Source organism: Macaca mulatta, chromosome 16, assembly GCF_049350105.2.
Source record: "Macaca mulatta isolate MMU2019108-1 chromosome 16, T2T-MMU8v2.0, whole genome shotgun sequence".
NCBI lineage: Eukaryota > Metazoa > Chordata > Mammalia > Primates > Cercopithecidae > Macaca > Macaca mulatta.
Window position 1 is genome coordinate 47989475 of NC_133421.1, and position 15208 is coordinate 48004682.

A 15208-nucleotide genomic window follows, 5' to 3' on the forward strand; every position below is an offset into this window, starting at 1 on the left:
ACCCAAAATACACAACATTTGTGAAGATTTATTTTAGAAAGACGTGGAGATAATGACCCCAGTAAATATATTTTAGTTTCCAATTAAATGTAAATGCCTGCATTTTTTCAAATATGGTTAAGATTTAATAACACAATGTATTTATGCTTCCAAATTATGCTGCAACATTTTAGTTAGGTTAAAAAAGATCATTTTAGCATTTAATAAAATTAGTTTTGACCATAAATTTTATTTTGCCAATGAAATATTAATCCGTGCCAGTGACGGAAAATGACTTATGCCTCAACTTATGTAAGACACAAAATTCTACCAGAAAATATTTCCTAAATGTTTAAAATTTTCAATTACATCATAGCTGATCTGATTCATTTATCATGAATTGCAGATTCTTCAGGAAAATCAACCCCATTGTTAATAGCAAAGATCCCAATTATTCCATAGTAAAAAAGAAGAGATGATTGATTCCTTAGAGTGACCTCACTAAAACCCCAATATGAGATTAATATTTGCTAATCTGACAAAGTTATAAAAATTCAAGCCTTAATCCATAGATAATTTTACATTGATGAAAACTGATTTTCTCTCTATTACATAGTTTGCAATTTTTTGACAATGTTTAACACACTTACATTTTTGTCTTTCAGCCAGGGGTCCCCTGCAACAGGCTGATAACCCACAGGATATCTCCTTAAAATCTATGTGATTGTCACGATTTTCATCAAAAGCATTAAACAAACCTGTAAAATAGGAAGAGGCACCATAAATCACAGCCAAGCTTCCTAGTGTTAATAATGACATGTTTACAAAAGGAGGAATGACTCTTTCCCATAAACTGACTGAATTTGTTTTTTAAGTTTATTAGCAGTTCCTAATGTTTCAGGAAGTATCTCTTTCCTCTCGGTATAATTATAACTGAAACTTGTGATCATGGCAGAAAATACATTACAATTCTTTAGTGTTTGGTTATGTCCATCCATATTTATCTTACATCATTTTTAATAGCTAAAATGCCTATATATTTTTGAAGTCAATAAATAAAAATTAAAAACCAAAAAAAGGTCAGAAATTACAACAATTATCCTTACTTAGACTGAGAAGAAAAACGGAAAAAAGAAAGAAAAACTGAACTGCTTATTAAATGCTCAAAGATACACTACAGTATCATTAATAAGCTCCCATAAAGCTCTTTCATGAGGCAAAGGAAGATACATTATGCAACATGAGAGAAAGAAATTCTCTACTACAGAGTCTCTTTGTACTGTTTAATCTTTTATACATGAATATTTTAAATTTCACAAAGGGAATTTATAATCTAATCCTGTGGTTTCCAAACATTTTGTAAAAAAAAGAAATGAAATAATTTTGTTTTCAAATGAAATGATACATCAATCCCAATTCTAAAAAGGTAAAAACACAATGCACTGTTGTTGAAGTAGGTAGAAACCCAGAGCCCTATCTCCCCTGGCTCCCCTGACGAGTACTCCAAAGTACCCTAGAAATTTGAAGAATACAGATAGTATATTCCAAGAATCTAACGATGTGCCCTCAGTTTAGGGATTAGAAAACTAAAGCTCAGAGAAGACTACATGATTTGTCAAATATAAGTTTTAAAAGGTGAGAGCTGGAAGCAGAACCCAAGTATTCATACTCCAAATATGATTTTTATGATGTGCTCACAATTATTCTTTGTACTCTTTATTTTTAAAAAAGTAACAGCAGGCTGAGAGCGGTGGCTCACGCCTGTAATCCCAGCACTTTGGGAGGCTGAAGGTGGGTGGATCACCAGAGGTTGGGGGTTCAAGACCAGCCTGACCAATATGGAGAAACCCCGTATCTACTAAAAATACAAAACTAGCCAGGCGTGGTGGCACATTCCTGTAATCCCAGCTACTCGGGAGGCTGACAGGAGCATCGCTTGAACCCAGGAGGCAGAGGTTGCAGTGAGCCGAGATCGCGTCATTGCACTCCAGCCTGGGCAACAAGAGCGAAACTCTGCCTCAAAAAAAAAAAAGAAAAAAAAGTAACAGCACTAAGTTTGGAGCTAGAGAGCACCTCAGAGATGGTCTAGTCTAATTGTTTCTTAAATGTTTTTTGGAGGGGAGAATACAGCAGTGGAATCTTCTTATGCAAAAGAAAAAAGGTAGAGGCACCCTACTGGAGGAAGAGACAAGGTCATATGTGGAAACATGGAGCTCTGCCCATTCAGTGGCCACCACATGACTCCAGGCACTAGCTACTAATGCACCTCACTGGAACACAGTATCACAGCCACTGACTTGGTCAAACACATTTTATACATGAGTATCCTCAGGTGCAGAGAGCTAAACTGATTTATGCAAGGTTATAACAGGTAGAAGATCAAGCTCAAGACTATAATACTAATTCCCATTCATTTTTCCCCACTCCATTAAACCTGCAAACATATAAGAAGATGGTTTCTTAGAGTTAAAATGTATTGGTTTCAAATATGAGATGGGCCCAGGTATGTTTACCAGTGAACATATGTAGAAAATGGAATGATTCCTACCTTCACTTAGAGATGGACGAATAGGTGGTGAAACCAATGGGCCAAATGTCTCTAAATCAAATCGTCCAGTCCGGGACTGAGCCTTCAATAACCAATAGCGTTTCTCAAGATCAATGATGTCTGATTCCTCCACTAAGGGTCAAATCAAAAAAGATTATAAAACCTCAGAATTCTCTTCTCGGGAGTTCAGTTCATCCTGATAATATATCTTCCACACATATATTTTAGTTTCACAATTCAATTGCTAAAAAATAATCACGACCAAAACCAAAACTCAAATTTATTATATCCAAAATGGTAAGAAAATTAAACCAAAACGAGACTTTAAAACAGAAAAAAGAAATCTACAATTCCCCATTTAAGTAGGCTGTTTAAATCCAACATTTAAAATAATATACAACTAAGCTATTTCTTTTGGGTTTCCCACACCACTTTTACCTGTACTGATTTTTTTTTTTTTAAGAGACAGGGTTTTGCTCTGTCACTCCAAAGCTGGAGTGCAGTGACACGATCATAGTTCCCTGCAGCCTCAAACTTCTGGGCTCAAGATATCCTCCCACCTTAACCTCCAAAGTAGTTAGGACTACATGTGCACACCACCACATCCAGATAATTTTTAAAAAACTTTTTGTAGAGATGAGGTATCTCTATGTCGGTCAGGCTGGTCCCAAACTACTGGCCTCAAGCAGTCCTCTCACCTCTGCCTCCCAAAGTGTTGGGATTATAGGTGTGAACCACTGTGCTCAGCCATTTTTGTTTATTTTCAATCTCTATCTTGGATTTAAAGTTTCTATGTACAGCTTCTCTCCTGGCTAGACTGTAAACATAATGGCAGGATCTATGTCTGATTCATCCTATCAATACAATTAATGACTTACACATTCAATACTTACTGAATAAATGAAAAAAGTCAGTTAAGTGACAGAGGAGATGGAGTAGGAGTCCCTGTGTGATAGTAATAGCAAAGCCACGAAAACATGAACATCTTTTTCTCCTTACTCCTCAGAATATACATCAAAAATCACAAATAGGCTCTAAACCATTTTATCTGTGATTGTTTTTCCTCCAAGGAACTAAAGTAAAATTTAGAAAGCATACATAGTACATTTATTCTCAACTAAACATAGGAACCAAAGTGATACTATTAAAATATAAATCTAGAAATTTCAAATTCTTTCTATAATGGAGTAACTAGCACCAGACTTGACCTCCTACCACAAATGACTAGAAAACTGTATAAAATATATAAAACTGTTTCTAGAAATTTGAGAACAAGCAGTATGGAACTGTGATCCTCGAGAGAAAGGAAACAAATAAGGTGAGCCTTTTCATTGCCCTGGATTTTCTCCCCACAGTCACTTTCCAGACCTAAACAAGGGATGAGCACTATAAGCAAAGAGATTTCACTGAGTTAAGAAGATAGGTTGGAGGTGAGGTAACTGAAATTTGCATAACAGAGTACTGGAGAGGAAAGAGTTATGCCAAGAAAGGGCTCCAGAAATCTGCACATGTGTCTTACTGAGTTTTGGCAGAAAGTAAGCTGTGTATACTTGAAGTGAAACACATTGAGGCTGGGCTAGGTATAAATGCTGGGAAATTTGTTTTGTTTTGTTTTGTGGTGTTGCTGTTTGAAACAGAATCTTGCTGTCGCCCAGGCTGGAGTGCAGTGGTGTGATCTTGGCTCACTGCAACCTCCGCCACCGGCCTGGGTTCAAGAGATTCTCATGTTTCAGCTTCCCAAGTAGCTGGGATAACAGGCATGCGCCAGCACACCTGGCTAATTTTTGTATTTTTAGTAGAGATGGAATTTCGCCGTATCGCCCAGGCTGATCTCAAACTCCTGGCCTCAACTGATCTGTCCGCCTCGGCCTCCCAAAGTGCGGGGATTACTTACAGGCATGAGGCACTGCACCCAGCCCAAATGCTAGGAAAGTGTAAGCTAAAAAAAGTCCTAGCGCTCATACAGGGATGGGAGATGTCTGATTGTGACCGGCTGAAGTGGAAACACTGTGTTGGACATTGGGAGCATCTGTGAACTCCAGAGGGTCTCTACTTAATAAGCAGGGAAAAACTAACTGTAGAGTAAAGGCTACTCTAAACTTGTCCCAACAAAGCTTACAAACAACCCTGGAAAATATGGAGCTGATCCACAAGTAACTTAACTACCTATCAAAATAAAACACAAGTTCCTTTTTTAAAGAGAGACAACAATCCAGATGCTCAGCTATGTAACATCCACAATGTCTATCATCCAAAGAAAATATGAAAGTAGTAGAAAAATGTGACTGCAAATCTGGATTAAAAATTAGCCAATAGAGGGCTGGACGCGGTGGCTCACGCCTATAACCCTAGCACTTTGGGAGGCCGAAGCGGGTGGATCACTTGAGGTCAGGAGTTCGAGACCAGCCTGGCCAATATGGTAAAACCCCGTCTCTACTAAAAACACAAAAATTAGCTGGGTGTGGCGGCGGGTGCCTGTTGTCCTAGCTACTCCGGAGGCTGAGGCAGGACAATCACTTTAACCTGGGAGATGGAGGCTGCAGTGAGCCGAGATTGCCCCACTGCACTCCAGCCTGAGGCAACAGAGCGAGACTCAGTCTCAAAAAAAAAAATTAGTCAATAGAAAAAGACCTAGAAATAACAGATGATGTAATTAACAGGCAAAGCTTTAAAACATTTATTATAAGTATCTCAGGAATTAAAGAAAAACATGCATATACTGAGGAAAGAAATGGCAACTATAAAAAAGTATCAACTGGAACTCCTAAAGATGAAGAATACAATATTTGAAATTTTAAAAAATTCACTAGAGGACTTAACAGCAGATTATAAACTAGACAGGAAAGATTAGTGAACTTGAAGGATAGGCAATATGATAGCATAAAGAGAAAAAAGGCTAAAAATGTATTAGAATCTTAGAGACCTATAAGATAGTATCAAACATACATACAATTGGGATCCCAGAAAGGGATAGGCAGAAAATATCTGAAAAAATAATGGCTGAAAACTTTCTAAAATTCATAAAAACTATATTCCCACAGATCCAGAAGTTCAATGAACCTTGTGTTAGAAAACTCAAAACCCTAACAAGGCAAGTCATAATCAAACTGGTGATAAAGAAAAAATCTTAAAAGAGAGTAAGATGGAGAAAAACACATTACAAACAAAAGAACCAAGATAATAGTTTATCTCCAGAAAAAAAGCCAGAAAGCAACAGGGAAGTGCTGAAAAAGAAAACAAAGTTGTCAACCTCCAATTCTGTATCACGTGAAAATATTCTTCAAAAATAAATTCAAAGTACAGATTTTTTTTTGACAAACAAAGCAGAAATAGCAGAACCACACCAAAAGGACTATTAAAGGGCATTCTTCAGACAGCAGGAAGGCCAGTTAAGTATCTATGTAAACAGAATAAGGCTAAAAATGTGACTTCTCTACCTCAAAACCTTTCAATACGTCCCCATGATACCTGCATGGCTTACTCCCACAACTCCTTCAGATCTTTACTCGAATGTGACATTCTCAGACCAAAACTGCACCACCTTCAAAGACACTCCTCTGTCCCTCTTCTCTGCTCTACTTTACTCCATAATACTTATCAACTCTAATAAAAAGTTTATTAATTTGTTTTGTTTATTGAGTCTCCCCTAACTAGAACATAAGCCTGAGGGCAGAGTTTCTGGTATGTTTTGTTCCCTGTGTCTAACACCAGAATAATATCAGGCACATTTTGAGCACTCAATAAATAAGTTTAATGAATAAATGAGAAGTATTGGCCGGACGCAGTGGCTCACGTCTGTAATCCTAGCACTTTGGGAGGCCAGGGCAGGCAGATCACCTGAGGTCAGGAGTTCAAGACCAGCCTGGGCAACATGGTGAAACCCTGTCTGTATTAAAAATACAAAAATTAGCCGGGCATGGTGGTGCGTGCCTGTAATCCCAGCTAGTCAGGAGGCTGAGGCAGGTCAGCCAGGAGAATCGCTTGAACCTGGGAGGCAGAGGTTGCAGTGAGCTGAGACTGCACCACTGCACTCTAGCCTGGACAATGGAGCAAGACTCTTATCTCAAAAAAAAAAAAAAAAAAAAAAAAGAATTGTTTGTTGAGCTGTTTCATACATACACACACACACATACCCCCACACCCCTCTTTAGGATAATGCTAACTGTGATAAAAGATAACAATTAGAGCCGGGCTCAGTGGCTCACGCCTGTAATCCCAGCACTTTGGGAGACCGAGGCGGGAGGATCACGAGGTCAGGAGATTGAGACCATCCTGGCTAACACGGTGAAACCCCGTCTCTACTAAAAATACAAAAAAATTAGCCGGGCGTGGTGGTGGGCACCTGTAGTCCCAGCTACTTGGGAGGCTGAGGCAGGAGAATGGCGTGAACCCGGGAGGCAGAGCTTGCAGTGAGCCGAGATCGCACCACTGCACTCCAGCCTGGGCAACAGAGCGAGACTCCGTCTCAAAAAAAAAAAAAAAAAAAAAAGATCACAATTAGTACCAGACGTGACCTTGGCATCTGGTAACTTTCATTTATTCATTATTTTTCCTGTTAGGTCAGTTTAGCAAGGTAACTCTTAAGTTACCTGGAAAGATAAGAACAAAGTTCCCGAAAAAATTTTTTTTTCCAAGATGGAATCTCACTCTGTTGCCCAGACTGGAGTGCAGTGGTGTGATTTCAGCTCACTGTAATGTTTGCCTCCTAGATTCAAGTGATTCTCCTGCCTCAGCCTCCTGAATAGCTGGTATTACAGGCACCCGCCACCACACCTGGCTAATTTTTTACATTTTTAGTAGAGACCTTGTCTCTATTTAAAAAAAAAAAAAGTATGGAGCAATAAAGATAAAATTTTCACAGAGGAATACACACTGTGTCATATAGTATTGCTTTTTAAACTAAATAACTAATTCACTAGATTGTAATCTCCTGATGGGTCAATGTTTGCAAAGGTCCAATTACTTTGGAATGGGATCTAATTTTTAAAATATATAAAGGCTGGGTGTGGTGGCTCACACCTATAATCCCAGAACTTTGGGAGGTGGAGGTAGGAGGATTGCTTAAGTCCAGGGGTTTAGGACCAGCTTGGGCAACATAGTGAGACCCCATTTCAACTTTTTTGTAACAAAATAAAAGATATGAAACTCATACTGAAGAATGCTGCTTTAGTTTTTTAATGCTGAAGTATCTACTTCAAATATTCAGATAACTGAATTTATTTAAAAGGAGAGAGTATTTTAAAATTTTAGCAGTAGGGAGAACAACAAAGTAATGTGATATATAAATTGAGATTCCTAAATAAGACGTCTGTCTATTCCATTTATGATGCTTAAAAAGAAAAGAAAAGAAAAGAAAAAGCGTTTCGTTCCTCCAGAGAAACATTAGCTTTTTCAAGTCCTAAACTCTTCCAAGTAGTAGATCAGCATATAAAAAAATCTAACCCTGAAACAAAAGGAGGAAGACAGCAGTCTTGATGTTATTTCTGTACTTCTCAGTATTGAGAATATAATAGGTGTTCAATAAGTAATTCTGATTAATTGGTGTTTACATAATACAGTAAATTGGAACACAGAAAAATCGTATTAACTGTGATTCTTTTTTTTACTTTGAAAACTATGTTTATCAATCTCCTCAAAAAACACAATTTATTTGCTGAAGCAGGAATCTGGAAAGACAAGTAGAACATATTTACAAGAAAAAAATGATCAGACTGGTCATGATCAGCAATGAAAACCATCCTTTAGTGCTGACTTTTAAGTGTATGTGATCTGTTCATTTTCTGGATATAGACTGCACAATCCTCAATCAAACATTTGTCAAAAGCAAGCTAAAGTAGATTTTATATATATAATATCATTACCAAACATTTTACATGAATTGGCAGCTAAATTGCTAGGAAGAGGGAGTTTACTAACCTTATTTTCACTTGAAGAAGTTTGAAGCAGTAATTTCGGTAGTTACTCTTTCTATTTGCAATGCATAAGTCACTATTAAAACTTATACTCTACTGGCTAAATAAGAATGAATTTATCACCCACCTATAGGTATAATTTTTTCTGGGTCACAACAGCAGTATACCATATTCCCAACATTCTAAGTAGTTCTTGGTCTGCACTTTGGGCCATCCTAATCAGGTCTCACCTCACCAAAGGCTCCAGCTGCAGACAACAACTCTTTAATGCCAGAAGTGAATCCTCATCAAAAAGGCCAGGCACAATATCCAAGTATTTTCATACAGTAACACATTTCTTTAACATTTATGAAAAACAACCTCTTCTCAGGAGCAATGACCTTCTGAGATCTACTTAAAATGGCTGTAAGCCTTACATCACTAACAGATAAGAGGATAATGAAGGAGAGGCACACAGATTTACAAGGCAGTTCATGGTCTAAGAATCACCAAAGCACTTTTTTCCCTATTGACAGAAGGCTTTAACATTGTAAACTAAAATGTGGTAAGGGACCATAATAATATACATATTGTTAGCTGAAATAAATGCTAAAACAGACAGGGGCAATACAAATTTCTTGAGTTAACTCTGAAAAGAGAAATAATCAAAATGAATTATAAAGTCCCATCACCAAAAATACAATTTTAACTACTTCAGAATCCAGATTCTACCATTCAAAGAAATCACTGTTAGCAAGCTGAATACATTATGATATATTTTGGGGAAATGTCAAAAACTTTCTTAATTTATTGGAAAACATATTTACAAGACAGAATAGATACATGTTTTCTTCCAAATATTGCTGAATTCTACAAAAGAATATGACTATTAAGGAAAATAACTTAATAATAGTTTCTTTTTTTTTTTTTTTTTGAGACGGAGTCTCGCTGTGTCACCCAGGCTGGAGTGCAGTGGCGCGATCTCGGCTCACTGCAAGCTCCGCCTCCCGGGTTCACGCCATTCTCCTGCCTCAGCCTCCGAGTAGCTGGGACTACAGGCGCCTGCCACCACGCCCAGCTAGTTTTTTGTATTTTTAGTAGAGACGGGGTTTCACCGTGTTAGCCAGGATGGTCTCGATCTCCTGACCTCGTGATCCACCCGCCTCGGCCTCCCAAAGTGCTGGGATTACAGGCTTGAGCCACCGCGCCCGGCCAGTTTTTTTTTTTTTTAAGAGATAGGGTCTCACTCTGTCACCCAGGAATGATCATGGCTCAATGTGGCCTCAACCTCCTGAGCTGAAGTGATCCTCCCACCTCGGCCTCCAGAGTAGCTGGGAATATAAGCATGTGCTACCACATCCAGCTAATTTTTAAATTTTTTGTAGAGACGGGAACTTGCTGTTTCCCAGGCTGGCCTTGAACTACTGGGCTCAAGTGAGCCTCCCACCACAGCCTTCCAAAGTGCTGGGAGTACAGGCATGAGCTACTGCACCCGGACAATAAATAAAAATTTTAAAAGCCACATCATATTCTGGAAACATTTAGTAAAAACATATTATATGCCTGACATTGTACTAAAAACTACAGATATGACTGTGAACAAGACAACTATGTTTAGATTCTAGAAGTGAAAACTGATCATTTTCTTCTAGTGTGGAAAGTACAATGAAAAAATAGAGAGTTTTCTGGGAGCACATATGTGGGTAGGCCCTGGAGGTCTTGATGTTTAAGGAGGTACATGAAGGGAATCTAAAAGTTAACTACGGAAAGAAAAGGAGTGTGGCAGAAGAAGGAAATTATAAGCAGAGGTAAAACAGGATGTGTAAAAGTCTGAAGGTAAAACAGATAGTAATAGGACAGAAAGACAAAAAAGCAGTTAAGTTTTAATTCAAGCACAAGAAACAGGATCACCTACAGAAAGGTTTATACCATGGACCCAAGATAAAAGGCAAAAGACAGAAAGAATTTTAGTTTCCAATGACAAAAAAAAAAAAAAAAGTGTTAAAGATAACAGCTGAACGTGGAATAGTAGGCATTTCAGTCGCAACGCAAACATTTCAAAGAGAAGACGACGTGGAGCTGCTAGACTGCTTGGAGAGGACTACTCATGTACTACAGTATAGGGGATGGCATAGACAGATTTAAAACAGTGAAAGGCTGATTAAAACTAATCAATTAAAACTAATTACATTTTAACTTTATAGTCTGTCTCTCCAAACTCCAACACTGTATTAAACAACTATGGACAAAATGGAAAAAGAAAGGGTATTACAAGAAAAAACAAAAATGACTAGGGTTTGATCATTCAAAGTAGAATCAGGGGAGCAGAGGGAAGAACTATACTAACTTATTTCAAACTTTTAATTACATAGAATGTTTATGCTCCCTATACAGGCTTTCTGACTCAACATCAGCATCATCACAAACATCGTATCTGTCCTCCTGTACCTTCAGTACAAACGGCTTTAAAGATTAACTTGTCATTAATCTTGTTGACTGGACACAGTGGCTCACACCTGTAATCCCAGCACTTTGGGAGTCTGTGGCAGGGGAGAATTGAGACCAGCCTGGGTAACATGTTGAGATCCGATCTCTACAAAGAATTTTTAGAAATTAGCCGAGTGCAGTGAATGCACCTGTGGCCCCAGCTACTCAGGAAGCTGAGGCAGGAGGATCCCTTGAGCCTGCGAGGTCGAGGCTGCACTGAGCCATAGCTGTGCCAATGAACTCCTGCCTGCAGAGTAAGACTCTGTCTCAAAATAAATAAACTTATCTATATTTCACAAGTAATTTTACAAATAAAATCTAAAGTATTTAAATAGCCAGGCATGCTGGCTCACACCTATAATCCTAGCACTTTGGGAGGCTGAGGCAGGTAGATCACTTGAGCCCAGGAGTTTGAGGCCAGCCTGGGCAACATGGTAAAACCCCTTCTCTACAAAAAATACAAAACTTAGCCAGGCCTGGTGGCATGCGCCTGCAGTCCCAGCAAGTTGGGAGGCTGAGGTGGGGGGATCGCTTACGCCTGGGAGGCGGAGGTTGCAATGAGCCTAGATAGGGCCACTGCACTCCAGCCTGGGCGACAGAGCCAGAACCTGTCTCAAATAATAATAATAACAATAATAATAATAATAATAAAGTATTTAAACTGCAAATTATGGTACAAAAATACAATGGTCTTGATTTAAAAATTAGTTAAGATGTATTAAACCATAAACACTTGAACTTTGGGCTAAAGTTCTGATTCCACTTCTTAATTTAAATAATAGATAAGGTAACAATAGTTTGAAATTTGCACTTCAGAAAAATGTAATTGCCATGACAAAATTTAAAATCTTGGATAAACTGAGTAAGTTATTATTATTATTATAATTATTTGAGACGGAGTTTCACTCTTGTCACCTAGGCTGGAGTGCAATGGCACAGTCTCGGCTCACTGCAACCTCCGCCTCCTGGGTTCAAGCAATTCTCCTGTCTCAGCCTCCTGAGTACCGGGATTACAGATGTCTGCCACCACACCCAGCTAACTTTTATATTTTTAGTAGAGATGGGGTTTAACCATGATGCCCAGGCTGGTCTTGAACTCCTGACCTCAGGTGATCCGCCCGCCTCAGCCTCCCAAAGTGGTGGGATTACTGGCGTGGGGCACCACGCCTGGCCAAATCCAGTAAGTTAATTATTCTAAGTCTATACTGAATACAAATAGCTCTACAGTTTCCTTTCTGATTCACATCAAAGAGAACAAAATATGATTAAACATGGCAGTGTGTTCAACTTACTGTGACTTCAAATTTTACTTTGGAATTGTGTATGAAAAAGTAATTAAAGGCATCTGCATGCCAACATGTTATTCAGAAGTTAAAAATTATCATTCCTTTTTGTTTCCTAGATACCTTGGCTCATTACACAAATTTAAATGGAGTCGCTGATGCTTTAAAATAAATGTCTACTTATAAATCAGTTAATAACATTCCCTATTTTTAACACAAGTTTCCACATTCCTAACACATTATTAGAACAGTTCAATGTACCAAATATTATTTGAGTAGAAGAGCCTGCAAAGCATCAATAGTGAATTGTTTAGCCAGAATCAGAGTGAGAATTTATAGGTAATATAAATCATAGTCATCACATTGTAAACCTAACCATGTCAGAATTTCTCTAAGAAGTTTAGCAGTAATTCTGACTTTGTGATAATGCTTTTCATGGTAAGACCCACTAAGAGAGTAGCCGCTTGCCAGAAGCCAGCAGCAATTCAGTTGTCTGTTGAATAAATTTGTTGTTGGTTCTGTTTTTATAAATTATACAATAAAAGTAAACGAACTGGTAAGAAACACTTTCTTTCCACAAATCTGGGCAAGTTAATTTTTATACTGATCTACAGCCCTCTATTTGAAAATTTGCTTGATCCCAAAACAATTATTCTCTGAAGACAGAGGGATAAGGACCACTGATATTCACAAAGCCAAGTGTTCACAAATATAAGAGGATGCATATGCATTATAAAACACATGCTCTGGCCGGGTGCGGTGGCTCACGCCTGTAATCCCAGCACTTTGGGAGGCTGAGGCAGGGGTATCACGAGGTCAGGAGTTCAAGACCCGCCTGGCGGAGATGGTGAAATCCCATCTCTACTAAAAATACAAAAAATTAGCCAGGCATGGTGGCAGGCACCTGTAATCCCAGCTACTCGGGAGGCTGAGGCAGAAGAATCACTTGAACTTGGAGGGCGGAGGTTGCAGTGAGCTGAGATCGCACCACCACACTCCAGCCTGGGCAACAGAGTGAGACTCCGTCTCAAAAAAACAAAAACAAAAACAAAAAAAACAAAAACATACATGCTCTATACCAGGCACAGGGCTGAGTCCTTTTATTAATAATAATAAAAGGTATTACCTAATTTACTCCTTAAAACAGCCTTATAAGGTATATTGTATCATTAGCCCTGCTTTACAAAGGAGAAAAAAGAAGTTCGAAGAGGTGAAATCTATCTCCCTCAGCAACAGTAAGTGGCAGGGGTAGTCTGTGTGACACAGAGGTTGCAGAACTACTAAATATTTTATCAGTGTTTCTCAAAATGCAGTTCGTGGTCCATCTACATCAAAATCACCCTGGATGTTTGTAAAGTACAGAGTCCTAGGGCCCACTAAATAAAAACATTTGCTGATATAGCCAGTAACCTGCACTTTTAATAATTTCTCCAAATAATTCCAATGTTCAATATAGCTGGTAACTACCAATATACCATAGTATATTATGGCTGACTTGTTTTTAATTTGGGGGTATTTCTCTTGCAAGAAATAAGGATAGGACAAAACTCAACTAAGATGCCAGCAAATAAGAATGTTATAAATAACTGAGAAGACAGCATATTTCTTCAGGCTTTTACCATACGCTACTGATTTATTTCAATGGCTACCATGCAAATCAATGGGCACATTGTAAGAGCAGTTAAAATCACTACATGTATTTAAAGCAAACTGACTCTTCACATGCCTAAACTGAATGCTAATCAATGTTCCATATCTGCCATCATTTAGCTAACCAAAAGTTTTGGAAGACCTTAGAACTTTGCAACTTTCGACAGTTCTTTAAATGTGTAAGTATCATAATTCATTTCCCCCTAAAAACATAGTATACCTTTTTTTTTTTGAGACAGGGTCTCACTCTGTTGCCAGCCTGGAGTGCAGTGGCAAAATCTCGGCTCACTGCAACCTCTGCCACCACCTGGGTTCAAACTATTCTCCTGCCTCAGCCTCCCGAGTAGCTGGGGCTATAAGCACATGCCATCACAACCAGCTAATTTTTGTACTTTCAGTACAAATGGGGTTTCTCCATGTTGGCCAGGATAGTCTCATTCTCTTGACCTCATGATCCACCCGTCTCGGCCTCCCAAAGTGCTGAGATTACAGGCGTGAGCCACCGCACCCAGCCAAATATAGTCAACTTTTATGAGAACATCCCCATGCTTATGAAGTTGTTAAACCTTATTTAAACATGATGATTTATCTTGGTCCTTCTCCCCTTGGTACGGCTTTAGCCTTACAGTCCTAAGAGGACACATACCTTCTGCTCACTTTGGAGGCAATAAAATGTTTAAATCAAGACTTAGAATGTACACTTCAAGAGGCTGAAAAATTTTCAATCCAGTTCAATCCAACAAAATGCATTTAGTCAACTAAACTAAGAAAAACTCAGAGGAATAGGACCTGAGTCATATTCTCAAGGGACTTGCAACTTGGGGTAAACAAAGCCATTTCCAACAGACTTAGAGATAGGGCAAGAAGCAAATTAATTGTTTTAATTGAAATATAAAGTGTTGCAGAAATGCAAATAGTAAAATAAACTAACTCAAATTAAAGAGAAATGGACAAGCATGAAAGAACAGGCAGCATCTATCTGAATTGGGCTTTGATGACAAAGAATCATCTCAATTGTCAAGGGTTGAAAGATGAGGTACATTCTTAAACGAAGGAAGATAAGGAGTGAGTATATAGGGTAGCTATAATATAAAGTTCATGGTGTGGTCACGGTATATTGACCAGTGCTCTGTAGTTGAGGCAGAGAACACATGTGAGGAGAAATGAGCATGGGAAATTAAGTCAAGGATAGGAAACTAAGAGACTCTGAAGCCATGTTAAGGAATTTAAGCAAACGTTTCTGAGCAGAGAAGTGAAGTAATTAAAAGAAATGCAATGTCAATTTAATGTGAATTTAAAATACATTAAAAAAAATTGTCCTTCATACTTTCATATCATTGAGAGGCAGTAAAACAAGAAAGATAAGAAAT

At 38.4% G+C, this 15208-nt stretch overlaps 1 protein-coding gene across 5 annotated transcripts in view; it reads right to left on the reverse strand.

The window, feature by feature from the left end:
- Nucleotides 1–15208, reverse strand: part of USP32 (ubiquitin specific peptidase 32) — a 220997-nt gene that overhangs the window by 93043 nt on the left and 112746 nt on the right. For all 5 annotated transcript variants that reach the window (XM_077970812.1, XM_015120007.3, XM_077970811.1 and 2 more), the window contains exons 6-7: nucleotides 2528–2659; nucleotides 630–737 (exon numbers count right to left, since the gene is read on the reverse strand). In XM_077970812.1, coding sequence (XP_077826938.1) covers nucleotides 630–737; nucleotides 2528–2659 — 240 coding nt within the window. The remainder of the gene's footprint in view (nucleotides 1–629; nucleotides 738–2527; nucleotides 2660–15208) is intronic.